At 45.3% G+C, this 26,876-nt stretch overlaps 1 protein-coding gene across 2 annotated transcripts in view; it reads left to right on the top strand.

The window, feature by feature from the left end:
- Positions 1 to 26,581, top strand: part of ACADM (acyl-CoA dehydrogenase medium chain) — a 227,167-nt gene extending 200,586 nt beyond the window's left edge. For both annotated transcript variants that reach the window (XM_078668541.1, XM_078668536.1), the window contains exon 12: positions 26,254 to 26,581. In XM_078668541.1, the coding sequence (XP_078524667.1) occupies positions 26,254 to 26,325 (72 nt within the window). In that variant the 3' untranslated portion in view covers positions 26,326 to 26,581. The remainder of the gene's footprint in view (positions 1 to 26,253) is intronic.
- Positions 26,582 to 26,876: the final 295 nt, after the last annotated feature.

Raw genomic sequence — 26,876 nt, 5'->3', positions numbered from 1 at the left:
GTTTATTTTGCCAGGCCGTCATGGCTGTGTAAAACGGCGCACACAGGCTCTGCAGTGGTGGGGCCTCAGACATGGTTAAAGCACAACTTCAGTGGGTGGCACAATCAGTGCTGCAGACGCTGAAATTAATTTACAGGCCCTGGGTAAAGGGGGTACCACTTTACTAGTGACTTATTAGTAAATTAAATCTGCTGATTCGGGGTTGAACCAATATTACCATGTTTAGGAGCGAGAGCGCAAGTACTTTGTGAACTTTACCACAGCTTACCAGTGCTAGAGTCCTAAAGCCTGCAAAAACGAGGTCAGAAAAGTGGAGGAGGTTGTCAAAAAGTTAGGGAGGAAGACTACCCTAAGGCTGTCGGATCTAGCAAAGATCATTGACATTACGCACTTTAGCCATTATATTGTTTACATGTTATACAGGGCACTCCTTTGCATTACACCCCGACTTCAGCTTAAGGACTGTTCAAACCCCACATTGTATGGATTCAACGCTATGCAGGCTTTAACTGATGTAATTCTGTTACTGGTCATTTTAAATTGTTCAATATGCTAATCTGCCTTGCTAAACAAACCCTTAATATGACTTCCTTGTAAAATCGGAGTCCACAGTGGAGTTTGTTTAAAAATAAAGGTTGTATTCGTTTTTGATCTCACTAACCCTTTTTAATGACCAGTGCTCTTGTTTTAGATGAGGTGGGGCTCCTACTCGAGCTATACAGCCAGTGAGGTCCTTTAAGACGTTTTCATTACCCCAATGTTGTGGCAATGCTGTATGCAACTAATTAAACTCTAAGGTTGGTAATAGCTTTGCAGCAGACTCCTGGTTAAGGACCTGGGAACAAGCATGCTCATGCTGTAGACGGTAGGTCTTCCACTAATGAAGGAATAAACCTTTTGAAGTTTCTTCATTGGCGAATATCTGGTCCGTACTGTGCAGTCCTTAGTATCCAGACATTGTGCTTCAAAGTCTGTCTCCTGCTTTACAATCTGAGCCTCCTGCATCACATTTATTCCAAGTTACCACCTAATTCTTGGGTGAAATTTTAAGAACGGATACCACTCATCTTTCACTGTTCTAGAATCAAGCTAGAGACATCTTGGCTTGTGCCCTGCTTTGACTCACGAATACCTGGGAGCCAGTCTGAATGAAGATATAAAATTTCTTTGGGTGGTCTAAAACCTTTTTTTTAATTCAATTTTATTATTAATAGTTTCTTTGAGAGGGGTGGAAGAGGCTTTTATTAATGTACAGATCAATTGAGTTACGCACTAACTTAATTATCAAATTAACCATAGAACATTCCAAAGTGAAATTAACACATCTAAGTAGAATGAACCGGATGCATGCTTCTAATCATAACTCAAACAGTATTAGAATCTGGACTAGATACGTTCGACAAGAGAAAATGAAATGTATATGAGGCGCTAAAAATGAACCTCAGAATTTCTGTGTTGGACTTGGGGAACAATTAAAAATGCCATGCATAGCCCCTCAGATCTTTTTGACCTGATTTTTCTCTTTCCGATATGCAGAAGAAAGTTGTTTCAAAAAGTACAAGAAATGACATTCCACTATCCAGTCATCAATTGACACAGCTGACTAAGATTTGCACCTCTTGATTCTTTTAGTCACAAGAGCTGGAAGACTCTGCAACAGGCATGGCGGCTTTACTAGATTGTGGGGTACACTAATCTCTCCATTCCGAAGTGTAGGAATCCAAAGGGGTGTCATCAGATCGGACAGCATGAAGCCTGAGAGCAGATCCGTGAACTAAAGCTGTGCAGCCTGTCCTTCATTTTTAGTCTATGAAAAAAATTGTTTTTCTTCTTTTGTTTAAAGTAAGGTAGTAGGGAGCTACAACAAAAAAGTATTTGTCTTGGAAACCTGTAGTTCCAGGAGAGAATCATGGCAAGATAACGTCTTGAAATGTAGGTGGACACAACCTCAACTTTTCACCATCTGCACTGTCCCTCTCACTCGTAGTGTTTGTCACAGTCTCACTGTCAACCCATGTGAGAAATTTGGTTGTTGGCTGAGTGGAGGGTTAACCCTGCTCGAGCAACAGCCATAGTCCCTGCCAGGATGAACTACAGAAGTCACCAAATTAACCTGTGCTTGCCCCTTGGTAGCGCGACACGAAAGCAGTCAGGCGTAACCTAGAGGCAATGTGTAAAGTATTTATGCAGTACACAAACGGCAATAAAGTGAAAACTAATCACAATAAAAATCCCTCACCAATTTAGAAAATTAAGTGTATATTAATAAATTATTTGATATCAAGATGACAAAAATCCAATCAGTAGAACCAAAATTATGACTTTTTAAAGTTTAAGGTCAAAATGAGTGCCTAAAAAATCAAAGCGCCAACTGTCAAAGTAAAAAAATATGTCCATCCGTGATCGAGCGTGAGTTGGTTACAAAGAGTGGATTGGGCCCTGTCTGTGCAAAAGTCTCTGAGAAGTTAGAACTTCAACAGGACAAGGCTGCTGCTGGATAAAGTTACGGTTTAGATTTCTATGTTCGGACTTAGTTTCTATTTTGTTAGTCTCCAGCGGGACCAAGCTGGAGGCAGCAGCTGATGAGTTTTACAAGGCAAGATACTCCTCGGGCGAAGGACCACTGAACAGGATTTGCTGCTGCAGAGAACATAGCGGGAGCAGCCACAAAGTCAGGCCGACCAGCAATGCACCTTGGGCGATAGGTGAGCAGGTTGGTCTCCAGATCCTCTCAGTTCTCACAGCACTATTTAGCAAAAAAATGTTCTGAGTCCATAGTTTAGGACTGTGGCACCTTTAGCACTACCACCAAAGATCCAGGGCTTAAGGGGCACCACTTTGGCAGAGGGTCGGGGTTGGGGGGGAAATCAGGGGAGTGGTAGAACTTACTCAGGTTGGGTCCTGGTGTGGGTGCAAAAGGGATTGTGTCTTTTCTGTCCCTGCGACTCTGATCAGGAGGCCAGCCAACTAGCGCTTGGTGTCACTTTGGTAGTCCTGGGTTCACGCTGTGGAACAGGGCTCACACAGTAGGTCCGGCCTCCTCTGTGGATTCGAGGCAGACTTCAGGCTACAAAGTTGTCCTCCAGGTGTGCCAAAGCAGTCTCCCTAAGTACACAGCAGCAGGCAAGCCTAAGAGTCCTTCAGCAGATCCAGAAAGTGAACTCCAGAGTGAGTCTCAGGGTCTTGTTTTTATGCCTGGTGCTTGAAGTTTCCTGCCTCACCTGACTTGGCTACAAGCTGGCTGCATGAACAATACAGTGGTGACAATTCATTTGTGTAAAGGCAAGGCAAAGCCTATTTAAATGCACTCCATCTGCCCCACCGCAAATCCTGCCTGTGATTGCCCATCCATGCACACCTAATCCTTCTAATGTGTTTCTGTCTTTGAGCAATAAACAAAGCCCAGCTGCCAACTACACCCAGTCAGGTGACCCAGGAACAGGCTGCAGGCATCAAATAGGGCAGGAAATTGCCAACTTCTTTTAAAAGTGGTGTTTTTCAAATTTTAATTTAATATCTAACTTTACCATTAATGAGGGTTTTCACATTACAATTTTTCAGACACCAAACATGAAATGTTGACCAGTACCTAATCAAAAGTTAGCACTCATTAAATATAATGAGGCAAACCAATGTTTTCCTATGGGAGAGGTATGCCTCACCGTAGTGAAAAACAAATTTAGGAGCTTCCTTACCAGGACATGTAATACTTGAAGTACATGTCCAACCTTTTAATTACAATGTTCCCTGTTCTTAGGGCTAGCGAGGGCCTACCATAGAAGTGACTTAAATGTAATAAAATGAGTTTAAACATTTGGCAAGAATGGTTATTTTGCCAGGTTGAATTGGCAGTTTAAGACGGCTCTTAGGTTTCTTTTAGGTGTGTGGGTGGCACAATAAGTGCTCAGGCACTCTAGTATCATTTACATTTATGGATCCTGGGTATATGGTATACCACTAGGGTACTAAGGACTTATAAGTAAAGTAAATAATCCATTCAGGTGGAAGCCAATTGTCCCATGTTTTACAGAGTGAGCACAAGCACTTTAGCACGGTTTGCAGCAAAAACAAATTCAGCAATATTATTTGGTAGGGGTGAGGGCAAAACCTTTGGGGGTAGACCACCTCAAGGCTGACAGATGTAACGAGCAAGCACATAGCTGAGGATTAATGCAGAACTCTTTTACAGAGATTCTCAGTGGCACAGATACTCTTTCATTGGGAGGAACATACAGGGGGAAGGTGTTCTAGCCAGTGCAATTGTGTGAACTGGGTTCCTCGTGTGGAACTATATAGTAGTCACTGCATGTAGAGTGCTGTTGTTGTATACGTTATTTCGACATGCTTGTCCTAAAAGTTCTGCTAAAAATGACCATGCAATGTGGACCGTACAACACTCAGTTCAATGAAAAAGTCCATATTGTAAACACAGATTTAAAAACAATGCCATAAAACTATTTGCAAGATTATATAAAAAAGTCAATAAACATATACATATGGATACTAAAAATATACAATTTGATATATTACATTTTAATTCATATAAGTCGCCCTTACTCAGGTGATAGAGGGCACAAAACTAGTTAAAACCATTGTATACAATCAGTTGTAATTCACCCTTTGTGCTCTTTTCCTGATACCCCACATTTGGCCTAGAAACTTGGCCACAGCACGTGCAAACAATGGTCAAGCATCAGACTTCAAATTTGTTATGCTTTCTTATGGTTTTTAGTCCCTAGCTGTTTACAGTACGGACTCAGCCAGTTAGTTCTGAGTATCACATACATCAGGCAGGCAAACATTACTTGGGCTAGGGATTCCTTGGGGGTTTCACGTCTAGGGCAACACTGTGTTGGCACTAAATCGCTATTCCATCTACTTGTAAAGTCGGGCAAGGTAAAAATGTAGTACTTGCATTGGAAATATAGTTTCCTATCCTTCGGTGTTTTTATGAAGTCTAGGTAACCTTCCAAGGACCTAGGTAACCTTCCAAGGACCTAGGTAACCTTCCAAGGACCTAGGTAACCTTCCAAGGACCAGTCTAATTCATGGGCCATAAAATGTAGAGTGAGCTTCTTACTGGATCCACTACCAAGATCACCTTGCACTACCCACCCCCAATAGAGTTCTTTTACTTGATTTTACTAGGGGAGCAAAGAGGGATCATTTTCTTCCCAGATATTCCCTAGCCCAATGTCTCATAGCAGGCTCTTTGTATTTCCTTGCCAGTTGACTTTTAGATCTATCCTTACTACTCTAATCCTCTAGAGCCCAAACATAAGGAGGTAGTTTGTGTCGACTTCATCCTCAGCCAGAACTACAGAGGACAGAACTTGGCTTTTGCAGCAATGGAGTTCCTTCCTATGTCCAGCATGTAAAGTGATTATGAACAGTTTTATTGCTAGACAAAACCTTTTGAGTACAAACCTGTTTTCTCGATGATAGCCAACATTGGGGCTTACTTAAGGTTTGAGAGACACTATAAAATGACATCCCCTCCCCACCCCCCACCCACCACCCACCAAACCTACAGTTACAGCTCTATTTATAGTTGGGGAAACTTGCTGGGTAACTGTTGGCTTACTGGTGGCAGTGGTCTACCACAAGACCAGTGGGTCACAATAATGGTTGTCCTCACATATTTATAGCAGGACTACTATGACTAATTTTTCAATCAGCCAATACGGGCAGGGAAAATTATGTTCGAGGCATGTGGGGTGCTGAATTTAGATCTGTGCATAGATCGCCGCCTAGTGTTGGGTCCGGATGATTGCACATTGTTGTCTTGGAAGAGTCTTCGAAGTATCACGAGATAGGTGGCTCCTCCCTTGGACTACAGTGCGCATGGGCATCCTCTCCATCTTCAGATTGTTTTTTTCCGCCATTGGGTTCGGATGTACTTTCTTGACTCAAGTTTGGAATATACTTAAAACACTTTTCGCGAGGCCAAATGGCCTTCGGGGCGTCGGTATTGTCTCTCGTTCGGTGCCCGGGACTTCATCCAGTTCTTCGAACATGACGTCGAAGGCCGTATTGCCTTTTCGACACCTAGGCCCCGACGAGCGTCGACGATGGAACGGAGCCCGTTCAAGAGATGCCCCGTCTGCATCTCCAAATACCCTCACATCGATGTTCACCCGGTGTGCAATAAGTGCCTATCCCCGGACCACGACGAGGCCAGCTGCATGGCCTGTTCCAAGTTCCGGTCAAAGAAAACACTTCGGCACGACACGCCGCGCGGCAGTCGGCCCAGCAAACAGCGCCAGAACTAGAAAATATCTTCGAGGCAGACGACATTGAGGGCGCCGATCAGGAGGATCCTGACCAGCAGTCGGACTCTGCATCGGAGCACGACTCACATTATAGTGTGGACGAAGAACAAGAATACGTCCATGAGGAAGACATATTCGAGGTAGGAGACGACGCAGAAGCCATCGGAGCAGTCGATGATGACTCAAGCGATGAGCAAGGCCCATCCGCAATCGCGGGGCCCAATACTGACACTATACTCTCTAAGGCTCAGGTCGAAGCATCGCAGGAAGGCCTTAGCCAAGATGTTTACCCGCATTCTATAGCCCCGCGTCCAGGCCCGGCTAAGAATACTTCTACAGAGCCATCGATCAATCAGCCACTTTCTGCGGCAAAACCGAAACTGACAGCAACTGTATCGAAACCGAAACTGCTGAAGTCAGTCCTCGGATCGACAGCCTCTGATTCGTCGGCTCCAACCCAATCTAAAAGTGTCATCAACCCTTCGGGGTCACAATGGGGCGTCGACCCGAAACACGGGACGCCGAAGCCTGTCTCTGCCCTCAGGCACGTCGTGCTGACGCTGTCTACGTCCACGCCCAAAGATGGCGACACTGGCAAAGGACTCAAGGCTAGGAAGACTGTCGATCCAAAACTTCCAGCCTCGGCGCCCATATCCAGCAAGGCCTTCGAGTCGAAAAGTGCACCCGACCCGAAAGAGCACGTCGCGTCGAAGCAAAAAGGCGCACCTGTTGCGCACCGACAGCTCGAATCGACGCAGGGCCGCAAGCAGCCCAGTGATCCTACAAAGTTGGTTGGATCGAAGACTGCAACACCCTCAAAAAAGGTCGGTTAGTCTCCACTGCTTACGCAACCTATTAAATATGGACTGCCCCCGACCGCTCGACCAAAAACCTTCGAGCCACAAAAGGGCACCGACACTACCAAGAAAGTGTCGGTAGTTTCAAGGACTCCGTCCGCTGAGGAGGATGTGATGTTCCAAGCACCCTCCTATGACAATCAGTCAAAACTGTTCATCGACTCGGATACTGGTAGACTCACCATTTACAAACGGAAAATAGTTCCAGAAACTCCTTTGGAGTCATACAAAATCCCTCTAAAAAGGAAAAGAGACTTGGCAACCTCATCTGTTCTTTCTGAGCCTGTGGAGTCCTATGAACAAGACTATTCCTATTCGTCCACACGCACCTATGAGGATATAGGGGAGGGATACAATGAGGATGAGTTCAATTATCCTGCTGACACAGATCAGGATGAACAGCAAACCTGGACTGACCCTGGTGAGCCACACACCACGCCTGACATTCAGTCCTATACCATCAAAACCTCGCCTACTGAAGATACTGCTGCGTTTAACGCTTTGATTGAAAGGGCAGCCAAAAACCATGATGTGGACATGCATGCTGACCCAGTAGAGGAGGACTTTTTGTTTGATACTTTCTTGACTTCAGAAAGATCAGTAAAAACATTGCCTATGCTGAAGGGTGTCCTTAAACACGCTACTGACCTCTTCAAGGAGACCACAAGGGCACGGGTTGTAAACCCAAGGATTGAAAAGAAATAGCGGCCTGCACCTGTGGACCCTACGTACATCAAAGGCCAGCTCCCTCCTCGTGGTGGCTAATGCTCGTAAGAGGGCAAACTCTCAAACCAGTGGTGATGCTCCCCCTCCAGACAAAGAATCCAAAATCTTTGAAGCATCTGGCAAGCGAGTGGCAGCTCAAGCAGCAAATATTTGGAGGATCTCCAATACACAGGCCCTATTAGCCAGATATGATAGGGCGCACTACGACACGTTAGAGCAGCTACTGCAACACCTGACTGAGGCTTATAAAGAGGGAGCAGAAATGCTGATACAGGAGGGGAAATTAATTTCAAATGTGTCCATCAAGTGTGCGCTAGATGCAGCAGACACGGCGGCTAGGGCCATAAACAAAAGTGTGATGCTTAGAAGGCATGCCTGGCTACGCATCTCTGGTTTTAAGCCAGAGATATAAACTACTTTACTCAACCAGCCGGTTAACCCTGATTTTCTCTTTGGCCCTGATGTAGACACAACCATTGAGAAAATTAAAAAAGACACTGAGACAGCAAAATCCATGGGGGTTCTGCAGTCACAACAGTTCAGGGGCGGTTCCTTTCGTCGCTCCGGTAACAGGGGAGCCTCCAGAGGTCAAGCATCACAGCAAGCCCAATACAACAGAGGGGGCACGCAGACCACCTATAACAAGAACAATAGGGGTGGCTATCGTGGGAACAGCACCAAAGGCAGAGGACGCGGAAATAATAATGCCAGATCCTCCGCCACCAATAAACAGTGACGTCTTGTCACTGCCCCCCGACCATATAACACCAGTCGGGGGAAGACTTCAGCAGTTCCTGCCAGTCTGGGAAGGCATAACCACAGACAGGTGGGTGAGAGACCTTATCCAATACGGCTATTGTCTAGAACTAACCTCCACTCCACCCAACATACCCCCAAGGCACCGTCCTATGTCCGCAGAGCACATGCACTTATTGCAGCACGAAGTACTCTGCATGCTGCAAAAAGGGGCCATAGAGCTTGTGCCTTTAAATCAGCAGGGTACAGGGGTGTACTCACTGTACTTCTTAATCCCAAAAAAGGACGGGTCTCTCAGGCCCATTCTAGACCTCAGGCCCCTGAACCAGTACATCTTGTCAGAACATTTTCACATGCTGACTTTACATCAAGTTCTACCATACTCAGTCAGGGGGACTTCCTAGCAACCCTAGGCCTAAAAGACGCATCCTTCCACATTCCCGTTCACCCAGGACACAGGAAATATCTCAGGTTCACCATAAACAGCCAGCATTACCAGTTCAAGGTCCTGCCTTTCGGGGTCACTACTGCCCCCAGGGTGTTCACCAAGTGCTTAGCGACAGTGGCGGCGCACCTTCGGAGACAACACATCCATGTCTATCCTTATCTGGAGGACTGGCTTGTTCAAGCAAAGTCAGCCCAGCAATGTGCCAGCCACATGTCCCGCACAATTCACCTCCTACACAGTCTAGGATTTTCACAAAATTACCCAAAATCACACCTTCAACCCGCACATGTACAACAGTACCTGGGTGCGACATTCAACAGCGACAGCGCACCCAAACTCAGCCAGAGTCAGCAGCATGCAATTGCTCATTCAGAAATTCAGGCCCCAACACTCGCTCCCAGCGCAGGTATTCATGCACCTGATAGGTATGATGGCCTCCTGCATCTTTATAGTCCCTCACGCAAGGCTACACATGCGTCCGCTTCAGGAGTGCTTGGCACGACCGTGAAACCAGGCTCAAGGACAGCTAAAAGACCTAGTGTTGGTGACCGGTCGTGCATACAACTCTCTGCATTGGTGGAACACACAAAACCTTTGCAAGGGACGACCGTTCCAAGAGCCTGTACCACAGATAGTGCTGACAACGGACGCATCTCTCCAGGGTTGGGGAGCGCATGTCCTCCATTATACAGTGCAGGGACTATGGACAGCGCAGCAGCAAAAAATGCATATCAACCTTTTGGAGCTCATGGCGATTTTCATGGCAATGAAGGCCTTCAGACTGCATCTGTGCAACAAAGTCGTGCTGATCCGGACGGGCAACATGACGGCCATGTATTACATCCAGAAGCAGGGAGGCACGCACTCTCCACAATTGTCATCTAGCCCAGAGCATGTGGAAGTGGGCCATTCAAAGGAACATGTTCCTCATGGCGGAACATCTCCCAGGCAAAGACAACCAGATGGCAGACCTGCTCAGCAGGCACAGCCACCAGATGCACGAGTGGGAGATACACCCCTCAGTGCTCCAACCATATTACCAGCAGTGGGGTCATCCAGTGATAGACCTATTCGCCACAAAGGAAAACGCAAAATGCCAAACCTTCGCCGCCAGGTTCCCACACCCGCAGTCTCAGGGCAATGCGATATGGATGAACTGGTCAGGCAGATTTGCGTACGCTTTTCCTCCAGCACCGCTTATACCGCTAGTGGCACGCAAACTGCGGCAGCACTCCATGACGCTCATCCTAGTTGCTCCAACGTGGGCACGGCAAGCGTGGTACACCACGTTCCTAGAACTTTCAGTGGTGCCTCACCAACGGCTGCAACTCAAGCCCAGTCTCCTCACTCAGAACCGTGGAGACATTCAGCAACCAGATCCGCAACAGTTGAGCCTTGCAATATGGCTCCTGAGGTCATAGAGTTTGGCTACCTCAACCTGCCCCCTGACTGTATGAACATCATCAAGGAGGCAAGAAGACCTACAACCAGGGCATGCTATGCGGCCAAATGGAAGCGATTTGTCATTTACTGTTCTAATAATGACATAAATCCGCTAGATGCATCCACGCAAAACATTATATGTTATTTGTTGCACCTATGCAGATGCAATCTGGCATATAGTTCCATTAGGATACATTTGGCCGCAATGGCAGCTTACCTTGAAAACAGACAGCATCTTTCTCTTTTTAGAGTGCCAGCCATTAAAGCTTTTATGGAAGGACTCTAAAGAGTGATTCCTCCCAGACACCCTCCTTCACCTGTCTGGAATCTGAACATAGTTCTCACCAGACTAATGGGACCACCCTTTGAACCTCTTCACTCTTGTGAGATACAGTTTCTAACATGGAAGGTGGCTTTTCTAGTGGCAATAACATCGCTAAGGAGAGTTAGTGAGCTTCAAGCCCTAACTATTCAAGAGCCATTCATACAGATTCATGCTAATCGGGTGGTGCTGCGTACCTACCCGAAATTCATGCCTAAGGTGGTGTCGCAGTTCCACATTAACCAAACCATAGAACTGCCCGTTTTCTTCCCAAATCCAGACTCGGTGGCAGACAGAGCACTGCACACGCTAGATGTTAAAAGAGCTCTCCTGTATTACATAGATAGGACGAAGGATTTCAGGAAAACTAAGCAACTGTTTGTTGCCTTCTCTCCACAACACAAAGGCAACCCCATTTCCAAGTCAGGTATAGCCAGATGGATTGTTAAGTGCATACAAATATGTTATCAGAAAGCTAAACGCACATTAACAGTTCCCCCAAGAGCGCATTCCACACGCAAGTTAGGGGCATCCATGGCTTTCCTAGGTAACATTCCTCTAGAGGATATATGTAGAGCAGCCACATGGACCACCATACACACATTCACCAAACACAACTGCGTGGATGTACACTCCAAACAGCAAGCTGCTGTAGGTCATGCTGTTCTCAGAACTCTTTTTCAGACTGCTGCAGCTGGCACGGGCAACCGCCGCTAAGGAGGATACTGCTATTTATTCTATGCACAGATATAAATTCAGCAGCCCACATGCCTCGAACGGAATATGCTACTTACCAGTATGCATCTGTTCTTGGCATGTAGGGCTGCTGACATTTATATCGCCCGCCCTCCTCCCCGGTGCCTGTCGCAGCTGTAGCACTCAGAATCATTCTCAGGCCTGGTCATCACTTACTGTATTACACTCCATCTCTGCCACAATGGCGAAAAACAATCTAAAGATGGAGAGGATGCCCATGCGCACTGTAGTCCAAGGGAGGAGCCACCTATCTCGTGATACTTCGAAGACTCTTCCAGGACAACAATGTGCAATCATCCGGACCCAACACTAGGCGGCGATCTATGCACAGATATAAATGTCAGCAGCCCTACATGCCAAGAACAGATGCATACTGGTAAGTAGCATATTCCTAATGGCTTCAACATATAGGGAAAAAGCTCCCTGCACGTCAGGCCGTTCGTTAATTAATTTAAAGAAACCGCGCTTGGAGAGTTCTTCTTGAAAACGAAAAGTATGCTAAGCAGGGGCTTCTTACAAGGCACCCACTCGGGAAACTTAACTGCTGTGAAAGGATTCAGCTTGGTAGTGGCTCCCTCACAGCTGTGCATGCGGAAATCTCCAAGTACAGTGGGTGGCCTCTGACACCATGGTGGTGGTCATGGCATTTGCCCCCTCCCCGGAAGTAGGCCTAAATAAGACACAAAGTTCTTGCTGAATAGATGTGAAATGAAGTCTTTTCCTAGCTGCAGATCTTATTCAGCTGCAGAAAGATTGCTTTTAGGAGTGAGGTGATTGTCCAAGATGGGCAGCTAGCTGGCAAAGCATTAGCAGCACGATGTGTGTGTGAGTTTAGGGGTTTTAGGGGCCAGGAATAGGTGTGGCTATGGCCTGTAAGTTTTTTAAGTTTCAGGAATGGGTTGAGTTTAGAGTAGTTACAGATTTTAAGAGATTTGAGATGGATGGTATTTAGGCTGGTGAGGAGTGTTTAGGGAAGTTCAAGATTCAGAGATACGTGGTGTTTAGGGGGTTCAGGGCTTTTAGGGTTCAGGGATGGATGTAATTCGGGCATGGTGAGGGATTTTTAGGGTTCAGGAATGGGTTGAATTTAGGGATAGAAAGGGCTTTTTAGGAGGTGGTGGAGGTTATGGGTCCAGTATGGGTGTAGTTGAAGTGTGATGAGGGGTTTTAGGATGCAGGATGGTGTTCAGGGGATGTAAGGTGGTCAGGGAATATGATGTGGTCTGGATGGATGGTATTTAGGGGTGGTGAGGGGTCCGCGACTTTAAAGCATCCAAAGTAATTGCTTGACAGCATAAAAGATATACATCCAAAATAACATACACTGAAGTAAAGCACTAAAATAAATACCTTGGACAAAAAAAATTCTGAAAGTAAGACCTGCAAGCATTGCATTTACACCTTGAAAAAATATGCACGCGAAGCCATTTTCTAGGGGAAAAAAAGTTCTATAAATTGTTTTCAATGAAATGGCAAATGCCATTCATCCATTAAATAGGTTTGGGTAAATGTGTTCTCAGTAATGGTAACCCATGAAACCGTTTTCTATTAAATCATATATAACCTTATCGGCGACCTACTTGAACAAGCATTGGCATAGCCAATAGGTCTCGCCTTTGGGGCCTTATAAGTTTTTAGGCAGAGCTATTGATTTTGCCAATGTCTTTAAGCTGTGCTGCAGAGAAGTGTGGCTGCTGTGCAGCATGCTGAAAAGTTTTAATAAAAAAAGTGTCAATCATTTTAGTTACCTTATATATGACCAAGAAGGCATTATGTACAACTGAACGACCATATTACAAAAAGTATTTACAATAAAAAATGTCCTCAGTTTTCTTTTGTTCTTGCATGCTGGCTGTTTCTGCCTATTCAAATGGTTGTTTGTTAAAGCTTTTTTTTGAGGGGGCATAAATAATTGGAGGGTGAAGGTTGGGAACTAGTACCTGTATTATAACACTTGCAGCGGCCAGACACATCCCTGGTCTCAAAATCATATAATTCACGTGAACTTTTCTCGAGTTTCTTTGCGCAACCCTTACCAGTCGCACTATGTACAAGTCCAGTCACAAAAGAGAGCTGTGCGACACTGACACTTCCGGACAGGTGACACGGGTAGAGATTTAAGGGCAATAGGAGCCCATCAATTATGCGTAATTAGGGTATATAGTGTACAGAAAGTGACGTACGCGAAACACTGAAAAGTAAATGTTCCGTCATGTTTAGAACAGGCATGGAAAGTGCAGGTGTAGAGGAATCCTCCTCTGACGAAGCGGAGGACCCTCAAGGAGGAGGGGCCAGAGGTTCGGGGGACGGTGAATGAGCCTTTCCTGCAGGTGGAACCACAACCAGGTCCTGTGGACGAGGAAGTGGAGCTGCGGCGTGAAACCCATTTGTTGTGGGAGAGGCATGGACATCGAAAGAGGAAGAGTCTACACCGGGACGGCCAAGTAGTAGGACTTGACTAGTACGTGCTAGTAACATTTTGTAGAAAGAGCAATGAATGCATAAGAGGTTGGAGTGGTAGGACTCTGGCAAAGCGGCTCCAGTTATTGACGGAGCGTAAACGAGCTGTCAGCATCACGGGGTGGGTGGAGCTGCTTTAGATTTTTTTTTTGTTGCCTGTAGACGCTCCCCGTAAACCTACGAACAGTGTAGTTTGATTTTTAGTATCTACAGCGTCTCATATCATGTATGTTGCAGGGCGCTTGCAAGTGCATTAATCCGCATCAGCGGCAATCGTTCTATAAAAGATAATCCTTGCTACGATTGGCTACCCTGCGAGCGCACGTCTATATGCCTGCGTAGTTAGACAACAGCGAAAAGCACTAGCAAAACCATTAACTCAGTATTGGAGCCCGATGCCTATTGGCTTTGCTAGTGCTTGTTTCAACTTTTGCATTGTTTAAACATGGATTCCTTGGCCACTAGATGGCATTGTCCGGCAGCTAATGGAGATTTTGAAAAAGAGAAATGATGTAATAAGCAGTGGTGGCTCTTGTGATAACCTTTTAGGGCTGTTATATGCGTAGATGACTGCAGTTCCTCAAATGCACAGTAAATTGACTGTATAAAAACAATTAAAATGTAAATTTCTTGTTACAACTTAATTTAATCCAGAATCATCTGAAAATGTTTCGAAGTATGAATTTTTTTTTTTTAACAAATTCAGTAGGAAGTATAGCACAAACAAACAAGCACATGGTGCGCGCGAAAGTGATCGCGAGCAAGACATGCGGCCACTACTCGGAGTTGTGTGCGCGCACGTGCAAGAAAAAGGAAATTTTAAAAAAGCACGCAAGCTGGCGAGTGGTGTGCACGCACCATGACAAAAGAGGAAAGCCATATGGCGCCTCTGCTAGTCATTGTGCACGTAACCTCATGCTCTATGCCAGCCAAAAGCATGATGTAGGACTTTTAAAAGCCCACACACTAAGGCCCAGATGTAGGTAATAGCAAATTACCGAATGGTAAATACCGAATTTTACCGATTCGGTATTTACAATTCGGTAATTGCTATGTAGGTAAAAAATTCGGTAAAAATACCGAATCGGTAATATTCGGTAATTACTGAATCGGTATTTGCAATTGATTCCTATGGGCCATAAAGCCCATAGGATTCAATAGCAAATACCGATTCGGTAATTACCGAATCGGTAAAATTACCGATTTTACAAGGGGGACAGGGTGTCACTATGACATCCTGTTGCACCCCTGTTTCTGGCTTGTGTGCCATGTGGCACACAGACATGCCCTAAGGGCATGTCTGTGTGTCACATGGCACAGGTGTACATGCACAGATGTGCATGTACACAGGAATTCGTTATTTACCATGTAATAGTATTACATGGTAAATAACGAATCGTAAATGGCCTGTGGCACTGTTTTCAGTGCCACCTACTACATCTGTATTTACAGAATCGGTAAATTTACCGATTCGGTATTTTACCGATTCTGTAAAATGCCCCCTACATGCCAAATGCCAAATACCGGTCGGTAACGGCCGAAATCGGCCGTTACCGACCGGTATTTGGCCGTTACCGACCGGTAATTGGCGACCTACATCTGCCCTAAATGTCTCGTATAGGGGGGCGCATGCGCTGGCTCAGCGAGATCTTAAAAGCAAGGCCTGTACCACTATTCAAAGGAAGGGAAGTTGATAGTGTTCTTTAGGTGCTTGATTATAGGCTGGGTGTACAGGCTGGGCTGGGCCCCGAAGATTTCACGGAAGAGACAGATGAATTGGTCCATGCAGGGTAGCTTGATTAAACCAGAGTTAGTCTGACAAGGTGCACAACATCTCGTCAAGTTGAAGAAACAATCTTTGCTGGATACAGTTAAAAAAAAAAAAAGCCAAGCAGGAATAGCTTTTGAGGCAGTCATTTAATTGAGTGAGGTCCACATGGGTGCATGAATATGCCTTGAATTGGGAACTCTTATCTCCATTTATAAATAGAACCAAATGTGAGCCAGGGAACATCCCTTGGTAATTTTTTTAAGCTAGGTCATCTGGGCAGACTGCTTTGCCTTAATTTTCAATTTAGAAGAATTATGTTCACATATCAAATGGTATGTGCTACATGCTCCTATTATGTCCTCTGTTTCCATGCCTAGATTCTATGTGTGACAGTTGGTGGAGTCCGATTCTACATTGAGAATGAGCTGTCCACACCTAGTTCCTAGTGGGGTTTTATATATTTGTACCTGCAAGATGCTACTCAATAAATGTTCATGATTTGACCTGCCTGCCTCTTCTCCCAACTGAAGCGGTAATAAAGAAAACTGGCATGCACCTTGGTCCTTCAATGCCATGTGGTCTTGAATTTTGATGGTCCGTTGTATCAAAAACCACTGGAAAATCCCATGAAATAAAAATCGAGTACCTCCACCCTTCTTTGTGCGGTAAACAAATTGAGCTGCTAATTGAACTTCTGTCTCTGCGGTGTGGATAAAAAGAAATCCTGCAACAGCCAAAGATTATGTATAGTCATAAAATGGTATATTCTCTTTGTCACACATTTTCCAGTGGGCTTTCCAGGCATGTGGAGCAAGGTATGTAGATGATAATTTGATAAAGCATTCAATAGAGTGAATAGAGGATTTGCCTGATCAGGGTTTAGATCATCAGAACAGGGTTACATTAAACAAACCTTTCACCTGGTCTTTCATAGTTCTGTCCTAGGAACATAGAGTTGGGCACACCTAGCCCTCAGTTCTATACAGCTCATCTTTGGATTCTAAAGCTAATGTTGTTTGCAAATTTCTCTTATAACCTTTCAAAGTACGACAAACTTTTATGCATGTTTATGGCTCAAAGTCCTGTTTGAAACAGCTGGACTGATTTCTAACATAAGGGCTTTTGAGAATACGCTTACTTTAATTTCACATGGTGCAGTTTGTGACTCATTTTATGTCTCACCTACAGACTACCTTAGCAGTGTGGCAGGAGCCTATGGCCATCGCACAAAATATTTCACAACGCAATACTTGTATATAAACTTTTTTTCTATTTAATACACAGAAAGGTGACTTTTGAATGGCCTCTTTCAGCCATTGGCCTCTCCAGTTGATCTGACTTTAGGCATTGGCTAAAGATTGCTGCCCATCACTGTTGGTATAAGCCCACAACATTTTGAGGCTATGAACACCTGAAAAATAGTGGTTTCTTATGCGACTCGCACCCTTTCTCTCTTAATTTCTCTTTATAACTTTTTAGGTCTATTGTTTTTTTTTGTTTTTTTTATTATAAATTTCTTTATTAGTTTGTTCCTCCAAATCTGCAGACCATGTACATAAACAATTATACATCTCATCTACCTCAGCCGAGGCAGTGAACATTCCAACAATAAACTCGGGGAACTAAACCTATACGTCTGGAGGTTTTCCAATCTAACCTAGTTTGGTTCGGTTTTTTTTTCCGTTTCATGATAACCCAACTGTAGTTAAACTTCCCCTCCAACCCCCCCTCCCCTTCCCTTCAGCCCATAGAGGTCAGACAGCATAAGGCAGCCCCCATCTTTCCATTTGTCAGTTGACATAACCTGTTCAGTTTGAGCGAAGGGCGGCATAAGCCAGAAATCTGCCTCTGGGGCAAACGGACATTCCCGGATAAGTATTCGGACCACTCTGTTCCATATTACAGCTAATAGCCGCACCAATGGAGGGCTGTATTCCCGATGCCCCCTCCAGCCCTGCCAGAGAAGTGCTTCTAACTGTCGGTATCCATAGGTGTCGGCCAGCAAGGACCTTTCCCAAGAGGGGTCTGTGTCCAACCATGCTATAGCATGTTGCGGTTGTGAGGCAAAGTAATAAAGTTCCAGATCTGGGATCTCTAAACCTCCTTTGCCCCACCTACGCTTCATGACCTCTAGACTAATCCGACATCGCTTCCCGTTCCATAGCAGTAGGCTGAGCAGTGCATCCAATTCCCTAAATACCCGATGCAGGAGTTCAAAGAAGGAACCCTGCATTGTGGAGAGACATCGAGGCAGGACCGCCATCTTTATCAAGGCGATCTTTCCCATCAGTAAGAGTTTTAGTGTGTTCCAGAAGGCAACTTTGCCCCGGTGAACCCTGAGTATCCTCCCCATGTTGTGTTAGGAAAAGGTGGTCTCATTCCTACAGATCCATACCCCAAATAGCGCAGTGTGACCCCTGCCCATGGAAGTTCCATCTCTGGGAGCTGGACTCCGTCCCATCCGCGCTCCGATCCAATCGCGTATAGTTGTGATTTTGCTTTATTAATGTAAAGCCCGGAGGCTTCAGCAAATTGCGTCAGTGCAGCAATCGGTGACGGCAGTGACTTTTTTAGGTCTATTGCTAGCGAAGACATTTTGATTTTACTAAAATTGTGTTCAGAATATATTTATAGACACTTTCAGTCAGCTCTCTCCATCCATCAGTCTGTTATTGTCATTCACATTTTTCTTCCTTCCTCTATAGCATACAGCATAGGGTAGTGGTTCAGCCCACTTGAGCTTTTGGCTTACTTCATTGTGACAGCATTTTGCCTTTACGCAAAGAGTATACATACGCACTAAATAGTTACCCTAAGTGTCAAAGGCTACAGTGGAAGTGTGCGCATTTGATCGATGAGGGCTCTGCAGCTTTCCCAACAATAAAGTTTGTAAAAGCCATGACAAAACATAAGAAGCATTCACCAAGTCAAAGGCTGCCAGCTAGTGACCGACCTTTTGGCTTCGCCAATGCTTGTTTTACTTGTTTCATGTCTGACTTTGTTCACCTGGCCTGCATCTGTCTTTTATACCACCTGCCAGAGAGGATGTATGCAGTTTTGAGCAGACTGCCATATTGCCTGGAGATAGAAGAAATATCCCCAACATGCCTGATGGAAGTGTAGTGGGGAGGGCCTTCTAACAATTGAGGTGCTGAGTGACTCTGTATGGATTTTCATTTGTCACATGGCCAAACATAAAAATGGCCAGTCTTGCTGCAGTCCAAAATACATGAATCCTTGCCTTTAAGAATTTCAGATTTATGCTTTAAGTTCCTTCTATGCACAAAATACAATGGGAGGCAAAGCACTTTCATATTGTTTTTCCAAATGGCTAGAATAAACTTTCACTCCAGATCGAGCACGATTTGGTATTTTTTTTTGTCATTTCTGCCACACACAGTACCTTAATTATCATCATCATAACTTCTTGAGCAGCTAGACAAACTTAAAAATACGTTTATGTACACATACATAAAGTTTGTCCAGCAGCTGCTTGTGTATGGGTGGTACATATTACTGCTGAGGTTATTTTGTACTTTTTCTTTTAATATGCAATTTTGCATTGCTGTTAAAGATGCTCTTCCTCTCCTAAAATCTGTTCACAATACAAACGCCAAAACAGTTGGCTTTGTTATTGCAAGTGTCCTAATTCTAGTGTTCAAGACACTTCATTGTTTTAGTTTGTAAACTGGAGACTTTCATTTATTAAATCCGAATCAACAGTGGCAGCTCTATCTTCCCATCATGATTTCAATGGAGAGTGTAATGCTTAGATGTGAATCTTATTGCCATTAAAACAAGGTGGGAGTGTTATTGTGTCAAATTTGCATGTAGTATATGTACTCTTTTGTGTAGCTGATTCCAATACCAATTGAAGTATTGGCAGATTAAAAATGTTAAGCTAAACCATCTATTCATTGATGTGGCCCCATTCACCTTCATTAAATCCAGATCGAGAGTGACGTGTCAAATGTTCCACTGACAAACCCACCCCAACCTCAATTTTCAACATTCTCAAGTTGGTTGGGAGAAAACATTCACTACACTGCACTAGTAAATGATTCCGATCACAGTTCTTCGTAACCAACAAAGAGGTGCAGACTGTCAGTTTTTAGAATCCTTATTTCTGATGGATACCCCTAATTGAATATTATTCACTTTGTTACTTTCCCGGGCTCCAGACTGGTACCGCAAATCCTTGCAACAGGCCCTGCATGCTGGCAGGTGGTGCCATCATCTTCCATTGAGTCTCCATCCTACCTCCAAACAGGAGGAAAAGAACCATATAAAGGTCCCACTCCTGTGCATGGATATCAGTTCCTCTTTTTCCATGCCTAAATAGTCCTAGTCAAAGTTTCCCATGTCTGGTACTTCTAAAAAGTGAAAAGACACGTCTAAGGATAAGGTGCTCTAAAACCAGGAGGCTATCATCCCCTGGATGTGGCATGGTTGGGCATGGAAGTACTTTGAGTATGACACATTATTCTATCCCATACCAACTTTGTAGACCATGTTCCCTGATTTTCCTAGGGCCATTGTCTACTCTGCAGCAGGTTACGGCCTTTAGGGAGGCCATGCTGAAGTGTTCTGAGCTCCTTCTAGCTCCCTCTTGTGCACCCTCTGGCTCCATGGAACCATAAGGTCTTTAGGTGGACTTCTGCCAGTAGACCCCAGGAACTGACTGAACTTGGTTGAAGTTTGGAAGCTCTGCCGATCACGCTAGACTGTGCCTCCCCCCTTGTGCTGCAGCCTCTGCCTTCTGGTTTTCTGTCTGCCCCTGCTACAATACCTTCAGTGCCAGCTCCAGGTAAGTCACTGGCTCTGATCTCCATTTTAAAACCATCTTGAGCTACAGCCAGTCCGAAGCGAAGGTGCACAATTACCATAACAAATTCAACAACTGTGAGAGGGTTGTCCTTCAGATCCCCTGCCTCGGCAGCAAGACTTCCAGAAGATAGAGAAAATGTTTGAAGACTGCTCAAGACCTCCAGCATGTCTCACACAATGAGAGGACAAGTAAATTCCTTCTACCTCATTACACAGATGCTGGCCTATATCTTGATTTGCAAAATGCCAGTGCCTTGGACACCTCTCTGAAGTCTGTTTGGATTCCCCTCTGACCTCTCTTATGGAGGAAAGTTCCTACTTTTGCAGTTGTGGTTCCGAGGGCTTCAGAGGTCCTGAGTTTCCACCTCCCCAGTTAGAAGACCAAGAATAATCTCCTCATACAAATTATGCAACGTGGATTGTCGTCCTCTGAGCCCTTCATGCCTTTCAAGATTGGCAGACTGGTATAAGCCATTTTGGGCCCCAGTATAGCCATGCCACAGCAAGGCGTCTCAGGCCAGCTCAAGGTGATCAAACTTTTTGACAAACAATTCAGCCTGTCTAGCCTTGTGGTGCAGACGTCGATGAGCAAAGTAAATCTGATTCTTTTTTTTTTCCTGCTTCCTGACCGGACAGTGTCAAAAATGTATGCTGTAGGAAGTAAAGCGTTTTCTTCAGCTAGTTTACCATTATGCCCTCAATGCAGTTGGTCTCATGGTCATTGCGCTCAAGCCTTTTGGGCTTTGGAATATTTGAAGTGTTGCTAGACTTACCAGAGGATATATTTAGTGCTTTTGCTCAGACAGTAAATGATCGTCAAGATGCTCCAAAGTATATTTTTCTCAATTGGATACATTGTGTTTTTTAGATGACATGCCTGGTTGCATTCCACTGAATTTTCAGAGTACATCTTGGTTTCCCTAACCGACAAGCTAATTGATAGGTCTAAGTTCATTAGTGAAATGACTGGTTCAGCCTTGGAGAAATTTAAAACCACTGAGCTATGGCCTGCTTACTGAGGTTACTTTCCCCTGTTCGCAAGGATACAACGTTTGGGAAAGTTCCAAGGAACTAGTCCAAAAGCAGAAACACACCTTGTGCTACTATTATCCTGTTACTGTCACCAAACCTTTTCAGTTCACCCTCCTATCCATTGTGATAACCAGTAGGTGACAGAACCCAACATAGTCTACTTACTGGTGCTCCATCACATAAGACCAATCGGTCTTTCACATTAATTAAGTTGGTTGCAGCGTAACACTTTTGGATGCACCTTTCTTACAGTCCTTCATTTTACTCCGACACTTGTTGATACAGCCCTGATTCTGTTACAGCAAGTGATGTTCTTGCTCACCAAGGGGCAGTGGCACTGGTGCCAGAGGTGGAGAGAGGTCTGAATGTTTCAGTACTTTCTGATCCCCCAAAAAGAACTGGAGACTATGAACAGATTCTAGACTTCAAGAATGAGTAAAAGTTGACCCCTGCTCAGGTTTGCAAGCCTTTGTTCCGAAGGACGGGGCAGTGTTTTTAAACCTGCATGATGTGCACTTTCATGTACAGGTCTCACAGTAGGCACTTCCACGTCAAGCTCTGATCTTGATGTATGGTTAAGAACATCTGTTCCAGTTTTGGTGTTTCTGATGCTGCAAGAACTCTTGGCATCAAGTATCCTGCAGCTCGTACTGCACGTTCTTTGGCATATGTGGGACCCTCATGAGAATCTACAGCTGTAGTCGGCCTAGCAATGGAGATGCCTTTGGGCAGAATCTGCATCTCTAACAAAGTGCCCCACGGTCTTAGTTGATTGCTGACGGTTGCCAGTTTGACATGCAGCAAACTGTTTTCCTTGCCTCTTTCAGAGCTGACTCTGGTGATAGATTTGTCATCTCTGGGCTGAGAAGGTGACCTAAACGAGGTGGAGATCAGACGTCTGTGGCCTCAGATGCACCACGTCATTACATAAATCTTCTGGAGCTGTTGATCATCTGGCTGTCGCACACTGCCAGTGAATAATCAATCCTGTTAGCTAAGCTAGCCGTCCTTGGCCACAAATGTCTAATGATAAAGTGACGTCCTGTTACTCTACCACGTCCAGATATGACCATAATGAGTCTCGATGGAGCTTAATAATACAACCTGTCAGCAAGCAGGAGCTGTTGCAAGTTTCCACATTCTGTCTTACACCTGGGAATATTCACAAAGTGATGAATCTGTGTTTATATAGAGTATCCATCAAAAAGAACATTACCAAAGGTGGGTAACTTATTCTGTACAATCCCGTTCTCTTACATGTCTAAGCAGAAGAAGAATGTGAGCTATGCTGATCCGGTGCTTAGCTAGCTTAATTTTTTTAACTTTTTTATTCAAAGATTGCAGAAACCGCACAATACAGATTGGCCCACAGAATCCCAAAGCAGTGGAATTAGAATCTCATTGTAACTTGCATTACAGGTCGTCGGTGCCGATTAGTACATAATCTCAATTATTTGTCCTTGTGCTCAACACCGAATGACGTAGCAAGGCATAAATCACTATGGCCAACAAACAAGACCGCTCCAGTATGAGTGAGTTCTGCACAAACAAAAGACATAACAATAAACCAACAAACTTTGAAGCAGCAGGCAAATGGGCGGTGTTCCCTCAACAGATCCTTAAACAGTGGGCAGGGATCAACCATGCGCTTGGTTGAAGCCCCTAGCCTTTGAGTGAGGTGCCATCACGCCTGGGTCGGGAGGATGTGTGCGGCGGTAAGTGTTGGCAACTCAAGCTGCAGAGGCAGACAAGCAACCTTTCTGGCTGCAGTGATGGCTAGGGGATAATGGTAGAGCAACTCACACCCATTCCCCCCATGCTCAACTCAGACACACGACCCATCCCACACTCTGTGCGGTCTTACGTTTGCTCCTTGCCACATATATCGCCTACCCCCCTGTATCGACGTGGGGGTAGCGGAGTCCATCATGCACAGGAAAGCCCCAGTCTCCCCATCCGACTCCCCAGTAGACAGCAGGCACTCCCGACATGCCTCCCCAGGCCGAGTAGCGTTCTGCATTTTCATTGTTGCAAACGGGGTTCCTCAGCTACTCCCCACTCACTCTGGTCAGCCCTCCATGTCCATGTCCAGATGGGAGAGGGGGGCATGGGGTGCGTCCATTGAAAGACAATGTGGTCCATAGCTAGCACGAGTTCCAGGAGAGTAAATATATGGCGCATGTGAGCCCCCGATTCAGGGATCCGAAGTAGGCCCAGGAGAACGCGTTTGACCGACGCTTCAACTTGTATGTTTGGAACCTCACGCAGCACGCGCAATACCTCGCCCAATATATCCGGAGTCAGGCACAGTTGCTAGTGATATGCAGGAACCTCACAGGTTCCACACTGCACCGGGGGCATGCACCATTAAATCAAGACAGCCTCTGGGGTGTCAGTTATGTGTGATGTTGGTAAAATTAACTGCGTGAGTTGAAAAGCGCGTGTTGCTGACCACCTCCTAGACCTGTGCGAATGCCTGTCTCCACTCCCACTCCATGAGTGGCAATGGCAGGTCAGCCTCCCATCTAGCACACATTTTTGATATATAGACTCTCCGATCTACCTTCATGGCCTTATACATGCAGGACATTAGCCCTCTGGAGGAGCCCGGGTCCTGCAATAACCAGATCTGTGTCTCCTTGGGCTCATCTGGGAACGTTGTCCATATCTAGTGGGCTGTGGGTTATATTTTAGAGTACTACAGGAAGTGGCCATCAGCCACCTAAAAGCACTCTGCATGCTCAAAGGAAAGGAAGGTCTCATTATGGTATAGGTCACCCGCTGTCACGCAGACCCCTTATGCCACCTTGTGAGGTCTGTATTTGAAGGAACCCCTGAATCCAACGAAGGGGGAGCAACCAAGTTTAGGGAGCCCTGCACAGAACCAGGGTGACTACTGCTCCCAGGCCCATGCGACCTGACTGGCCCCAAAAGGGCAATTGTGGGGGGTCCACAAGCCCAACATGAGGATTCTCGGGAGCCCTACCTCCACACCCCAGTCCCCCAATAGTGTTTTCTCAGCATTCGGACTCTCCGCACACCACTGCGCCGGATACTGCGGAAATCTTGCAAGATAATAGAGACCAAGGTTTGACAGATCCAGACCCACAGCGCCCATGTTCAGTTTGAGCACCTCCAGTTTTACCCTGATACGCTTCCCGGCCCACACCGAGGAGATCAGGAGACTGTTTAGGGCATCAAACGTGGATTTGGGGATATTGCAAAAGGTGTTCTAGGGAGCCTACAGACAGCGGGGGAGCATAACCATCCTAGCCAGTGCCACGCGTCCCAAGACAGAGAGGGGCAGGTCGTTCTAGAACCGTATAGATGCCTCCAGACCTGTAATGACTGCACCCGTGTTCAGGCGTACTGTGTAGCGGGAGCGTGGGACACCTGAACGCCCAAATAACGAAAATGGTCACACTCCCATCGAAATTCAGCAATAGGAAGGCCCGCTGCATCCCCCTTAGCCAGAGCCGCCAATGGGAACATGACCGACTTCTGGCTGTCAACATATAGCCCTGACACCATTCCAAATGGGACCAGAGTGCAGGCAGCGCCATCTCCGGGTGACGGATATACAGCAATGCATCGTCCGCGTATAAAAAAAAAACATTATAACCCATCGGACCATGTCCCGCCTCAGCGCAATTGTCCGAGGCTCCATCGCCAGGGCAAAGAGGAGCGGGGACAACAGGCAGTCCTGCATTGTGCCCCTCTTAATAGAAAGACCTGCTGAGATCAGTTCGGCACTGCGGAAATGGGCCACGGTTGACAGTAAAGGAGATGGACCCAAGATATGAACTCTGCCCAGAACCAACCTCCCCAGGACCTCCTAGCGTAGGGTGTCTAACGCTTCTTCGATATCCGAAGCAACTACTACTGCCCGCATATCAGCATCCGTGACCAAATGCAGCACATGAGTGCTGATGCAGATTCATGTGTGTCCCTCTACCCAGCATGTACCCGCAGTGGTCTTCGTGAGCCAACTATGTTACTACCTTGCCCAGACGCGTCACTAACACCTTTGCCAGCAATTTGGCATCCACCCCAGCATAGACCAAGGTCGATAAGAGCCAGGGTCAAGTGGGTCTTTTCCCTGCTTGTTAGCATAACAATCTGAGCTTCTTGCATAGATGGTGGCAGAACTCCCATTCGCTTAGGTCTCCAATAAACGGGAAAGTAGGAGGTTGGCATACATCTGGTAGAACTCTACCTGAAGACCATCCGGCCCTGGGGTCTTACAATGTGCTATGGTCCGAATCGATTCCTGCAACTTATCAAGTCTGAGTTCCTCACTCAGTCCATCTGCCTGCACCTCCATAAGGCGTGGGAGCGGCAGGTCACCCAGGAAGCATGCTTACATTAGCATAAAAGTTCTTTTTATTTGGTGTTTGATATATTTCTTAACAATAGTAGTATGTAGGAGTACAAATAGATTTATTTAGTGTAGGGATTCTCAACTATGTAAAGTGTTATCAAGAAACCAAGCAAAATGTTGTTTTTGTATGACTTAAATTCACAGTATTAATTTTATTTAATTGTGGGTTCTATTAACATTGTTTTTTTATCATTTCTTTTAGATCTATGAAGGCACCGCTCAAATCCAAAGATTAATTATTGCCCGTGAACACTTTGCCAAGTTTAAGAATTAATTGAAGTTCTTTATCGGATTACCATTATTTAAAGGAGGTGTGCACTCAGAATTTTAATTGAATGTATTACCAACACTTGGATTTCAAAACAAGTGATACATGTATTTCATACAAATAGCCAGTTTATACTAATCTTTTGTTATTATACCTATGGTGCATGGTTTTTTGTTTTTTTATTAAAATTATTTACATTTCCCTGGATTTGCTGTTCATGTACTGTAACATACTTAATGTACAATAAATTCCCCAGACATTACTGCCATTGACTTTTGGTTTTCTGAGTGTGTGGGCAAAATAACACTAGAAAAGTAGTCATGTCCACCGATTCCTCAGTAAGAATTTTATTGATACTATCTAGTTATTGCACATTGGAACATGCTATGACTTTAGTTTTGCCCCTGTTCGTTTTGTAAAATGTCAACAGTGAAGAATAGGGGTTGGTGACATTTCATTTTCTTTAGCAGTTATGAGTCAGCACTAATTGAGCAAACGAATACACCATAGCACCAGTTTTACCCCAAAAATACTTCGGAGTAGCAATGTGTTGTGCA

Source organism: Lissotriton helveticus, chromosome 1_2 (genome assembly GCF_964261635.1).
Source record: "Lissotriton helveticus chromosome 1_2, aLisHel1.1, whole genome shotgun sequence".
Lineage (NCBI taxonomy): Eukaryota > Metazoa > Chordata > Amphibia > Caudata > Salamandridae > Lissotriton > Lissotriton helveticus.
This window is presented reverse-complemented; position numbering and strand designations above follow the sequence as displayed.